The sequence below is a fragment of the Triticum aestivum genome, chromosome 6D (genome assembly GCF_018294505.1).
Source record: "Triticum aestivum cultivar Chinese Spring chromosome 6D, IWGSC CS RefSeq v2.1, whole genome shotgun sequence".
NCBI lineage: Eukaryota > Viridiplantae > Streptophyta > Magnoliopsida > Poales > Poaceae > Triticum > Triticum aestivum.
In genome coordinates, this window is record NC_057811.1 from 394,365,680 (window position 1) to 394,370,888 (window position 5,209).

The 5,209-nt window shown below is 40.3% G+C and overlaps 1 protein-coding gene across 1 annotated transcript; it reads left to right on the top strand.

Moving 5' to 3' along the window:
* Nucleotides 1–1,604: 1,604 nt before the first annotated feature.
* LOC123145320 (uncharacterized) lies at nucleotides 1,605–5,209 on the top strand. Its single transcript, XM_044564702.1, has 4 exons — nucleotides 1,605–1,975; nucleotides 2,933–3,012; nucleotides 3,102–3,160; nucleotides 4,468–5,209. Exons 1-4 carry the CDS (start codon nucleotides 1,700–1,702, stop codon nucleotides 4,770–4,772), a joined length of 720 nt encoding a protein of 239 aa, XP_044420637.1. The 5' UTR covers nucleotides 1,605–1,699; the 3' UTR covers nucleotides 4,773–5,209.

Below are 5,209 nucleotides of genomic sequence, written 5' to 3' on the forward strand. Positions count from 1 at the left end.
GATTGATGCATGAACCATGAATCCATGATCGCTATCAATCAGAAGGAAAATGAAAAGAAAATCACACATTTCTGTGTAAAAAAACTATTTTTTGTACAAGTCAACAAGGATGTGATGTGTATGTCTATAAAATTTTAGGATGAAATAGCTTTAAATGCGATCTGTGCAAGAAAGACAAATTCCATGAACTTTGAGGATGAATAGTGCATCTACTAAAAAGTCTCGGATTTTTTTTTGTGTAGCACTCATTTTAACGTATTTCGTCCTGAAAATTTATACACATGTGCATCATATCTCTAAGTATATGTGTATTTTTCTTAATTTTTTTAAACACGCGGATTTGAATTTTGATTATTTCAAATTCGGCCTCCATGAAGGCCGGGCTCCATTCAACATTTTTGTAAGATGATGCACTACCTCTATAACTTTTTATAAGACGTTTTTAGTGTCTATGATAATATCAAAAAACGTCTTATATTAAGTTACGAAAGGGAGTAGTACTTAAACTCATGTTCTCCTGAAAATCCTAGTTAATCTACAGTCGACTGCATTACAACCAACTGAATCACTATCACAGTTGCACTACTTACTATTTGATGCATTTTAGATGCAAACAATTTGTTTGTACAGAGTAAGATATATTAGTTGAGTACTTACATAACTAATTATTTCAAATTAATGGTTACTGTATTCCTCTTTGGAATATGTATATCAACCTTTTTCTCCATTGTTCTGTTTCAGCGATGACATGGATCCAGCAGTTCCTGAAGACCCCGTCATGTTGTCATGTCGGAAGAAGAAAACTGCTGATACTATCTCCCTTGAAGCTGTGAAAGAGCACATCGACGAGTTCATCCATGCCTCCATGGATGAGCACCTGATCTACTTCAAGAAGATCATTTAGAAGGTATTTATGCTGAAGTTTAAACTTGAAACTTTAAGTCATCCTGCCTTTTCTGTTTGGTATGTTCATAATCAAGCCACTGGTTTTGTGTCGCTCAGATGCTTGGGGTGCCTACTAAAATAATGCATTGGTGGTCACCTAGTGGCTGCTTATTGCTTTTTTGGAAACAATATGTTTTTCTTCTTTTCCAACTATTATTGTATCCACTCTAATTTTCATGTAAGAAACTTTATACTATAGTCTAAGGTTTCGAGCCCTGGCAGGTTTATAGTATAGTAGGATCAATGGAAAAGCCTCTCGCGCTTGTGAAGCTATGTAAATTGTGTTCCCCTCTAGACTTGTGTTCTAAACCCACATGGTGACTTGATGTGATATTTCCACAACTATAAATCACGTGAGACTAACGGAAATATCTTTGACAATGCTGATAGAAAACTAAAGAGAAACATGTAAAAAAAATGAGGAGATGCTATGAACCGTCTTTTAGAGTTCAGTGTTTAAACTTTGACATTATTTCCCACTTTATCTTTATTTTTCGATCATTTGCCCTAAGTTGTGTTTTTGCTGATTTCTTAACTTTTTAACCCAAAATATCAGTACGTGAGATGGCCCATATACCCTCGTGGCAATTTTGCAATTTATCCCAAATCTTCTGTGCACGTGCCCCCTCGACGGAGCAGATCGATCGATTCTGGAGGGGTTCTTCACTTCTTCCTGTTGCTCCGGCTAATCCCAAAACGCTCACCATCTGAAAAAAGAAACCCCACCACCATCAGCCTCCCTGCTGCTCCGGCTATGCGGCGGCTACCGCTGCGACTCCTGCGCTCCGCGGCCGCCGGATCTCTCCGGAGCCCCGCCCCCTCACGTGGCTGTCCTGTCCCCCGAGCGCCACATCTGCCGGCGGAGGCAGCCGCCGCGCCGGCCGAGCTTGCCCGCTGGCTACCGCGGAGAGGGTACTCCCGGTTCGCGAGCGGATTCACCCCCTTGGAGCCGAAGAAGCTGGGATCCATCCTCGACGTCGAGCGCGCCAAGGGCCTCTCCCCCGAACACCTGGTCGCGGCATGGGATGACGTCAGTGCCCTTCCCCTTTTGCCCTACATTTTGTTTTCCTCCGTACTAGCGTTGAGGAGATCACATCCGTTGGCTGCCGTCGATAAGCGCACGAATTTCATTTTCTGTACTGGTAGATAACAAACGGTTTCAAGGTATTTGTCCCTAAGAAAAGTTAAGGTGTCTGAATGATGTCTAAGGATGAAAACAATGGAACCAAATCATCATAGCTATTTGTAAATCTGGAACCATGAGATATGCTCTAAGTGCCTTGCGCCCTAAAAGTGATTGGATCACAATTGCTGCTCAATGCTTAACAGACTAGCCCATATCATCCCATTGTTTGTACACTTGTATATCAGTTGCAGTCTTCAGGGTGAAAATCATTAACGGGGCATATTAATGGGTTGTATGGGCAAGATGGATCGTGTGTGGAGATAGGTAGGGAAAGCAAGAAGAGGGAAGGCAGATGGATATTTGTGGATTGGTAGGAGCTGCGTGCTTCACTAGCTGTTACTATTATAGAATGTTTTGCATCTGATAATCTGTCATGCCCCTACCTGAAGGCAAGACAAGTTTGTTGTATGCCTTTGTTTGGGCAAAGAATCGAACCTGCAGGTTGGAAAATAGCAGAAACATGTGAGATATTTAGACCATCCTGTCTGATATGATGCAAAAACCAAGCAATATTTGCATCAAGGGTGGGGAGGAAATTATATCTTCCCTAGGAACTTCTGTATTCAAAAGGCTAGTGTGATGACCAGTAATCTCACATATTGTCCTGTTAACCCATAAAATTAGCAAACTAAGTTTTGGCTTCGCCTAATTATCATCCAGTTACTAAAAGTTTTATGTCTTATGCTGTTAACATTACAGCATTATTCTGTATCTGCACATATTGCTTACTGCATTGGAGTCCATCCTGACATTACTTCTGTACAATTTCTTTGTGTCACTATTCTTTTCATGGAACATTAGTACCACCTGGGAAGAGGTCACATAGGTGTATCAATGAAAGCAAAGCTTTACCGTCTCTTGGAACAAAGATCGGCTACATGGTATTTGTTTGTTGATTGGAGTTTTGATTCCATCACCATGATTAATTTCTAAACTATTTATTTTCTTAACTAATTATCTTTTTTTGTAGCCCATATTTTGTTATTCCTTTGTGGAGAGGAAGTGGATATACCACCATGTTTATGCAAGGTTATTTCTCGGCTCTACTGCAGATATTCGATTTTCACAAGCCTTGTTGACTGCTTTCCTTTTCACAATTTTCCATTGAAATTGAACTTTGTTACAGTCTCGTCTATAAGTATGTTCTTTACTAAACATATATTTCTTAAATTCATATCAATGGGCTTTGGTCAATCTGACATTCTTAATATCCTGTGCATGTTATTGTTCAAGTGTCCAATTGTATGTTTTGTTGATTATCAGTAAATGAAACGGGTTATTAAAACAAATCTGTTTATTCTAGATGGGGCTGTTTGAACCTGATATCTAGGCAAAATTTGCTACATGACACTCTATATCTGTGGTATTTACTCTATTGTACTATAAATTCAAAGCTTGCCAGACAAACTTTAAGCTTGCATCAATTTGCCAACACGCACTCCACCTACTATAATAACATTATCTGACTTGGGAGTGGGAAAACGCGTGAAAAGTCTGTTTTGCCATTTTTTGTAATTTCTTTTGAAAAATTAATAGCTGCACAAAGTAGACATGCATAACAATGCATATTTACGCAGAAATTAACTGATACATATTTTGGCCAAATAGATGGCATCACAAACAATTAAATCTCTAGATCACTAAACATGCATCAGTGTGTTTACAAGTTCAAAGATGCTGTACTCATGAGAATAAAGCAGACTTTGCCTGCTCTCTCTCCCATTAAGCCAAATATTATTACAATTGGTGGTGTGTTCAGGCGACACAGTGTTAGAATGCTTTAGCAAAGTTGCAAATTTGGAGTGTGATGGAGCAAATGTCATGAATTTGTAGTGTCCTGTAGCCAGTTTGCCTCTCAAGAATGGTAGATGTACTCACACTCGTACCAAATGAACATCGACAGACTACTGTTCATGAGAAATATATCTGAACATAACAAATGAACCAAGTATCCATGCTGTATCATCACGCTAACTCCAGGCCCTATCAGTTAATAGCTTTTAGTACTGATGTATTTACACGTAGATGTATCAGTAACTAACTAATTATATTTTGAACACCCCATCCAAATGTTGGGTGTGCTGGGGTAGTATATTTCTTGTAACTCTACGTCTGATACCCTTAATATTTATGCCTAGTATCTTGTCCATAAATGCAAGGCAGTGAGGCTGCAGAGACTAAAAGTTCGGTAAATTTTGGTGAAATTTATGAAGGGGTTGGTGTCGAAACACCGTTTTCTGCATGGCCATTTGTTTGTTCAAACCCACCTATTGGAATTGACAGCGTTTGTTTTGTTTTGAGCTAACTGCTCTATTCTCTGCCGTTCAACATTGCAGTCCAGCTGCCACACATGATCTTCACAGGGCTTGAAGACTACAAAGCAAGGGGAACTCAAGCAAGCCCTTACTATACAGTCACTCATTTCACAGAGTTTGCAGAAACCAAGGATACAGTGCTTGTCCGAGGAGACGTTGTCTTCACCAGCAAACTAACCGATGCAGAGGCAAAGTGTCTTTTAGAGACCGCCCACTCGTTCTACCTGAACGATGTGCGGTACAAGCTCGTGGAGCGTTTCAACAAGGAAACACATGATTTCGAGTTCAAAGATGTCCTTCAGGCGCTTGAAATGCCGTCCATGTGAGCAGAGATGTGAAGCCATCGTGCGACGACAAAGCTTCCCAGTGCGGTTAACCTGAAAGTACTGCCGAGAATGGAACTACCGAGTTCTTTTCTCCCCCCATTTTTTTGGCAGTTGTATCCTGGAAAAACAACCCTGAGTCGATATCACCCTGACTTTGCTGAGTGGTCATTCATCCTAGTCGTTTTGTCGTAGCCGTAGCAAAGAAGCGAACCAAGTTCCCAGGACTGCTAGAGATGCTCTAAGAAGCAGATCCGGGCAAAGCTTTAATAGGCATTCCGCAGCTATTTTGCTGTCGTTTCTCTTGGCCTTTTTGGCTAAAATTTTCATAATAATATGGTAGAATCAGAAACAAGCTATACTTGTTTCAGATCCTGATGACAATTGGCAAAATGTTTGTTTAAATTATGGATGGAAACCAGCTGTGTGGTGTTTTGGTA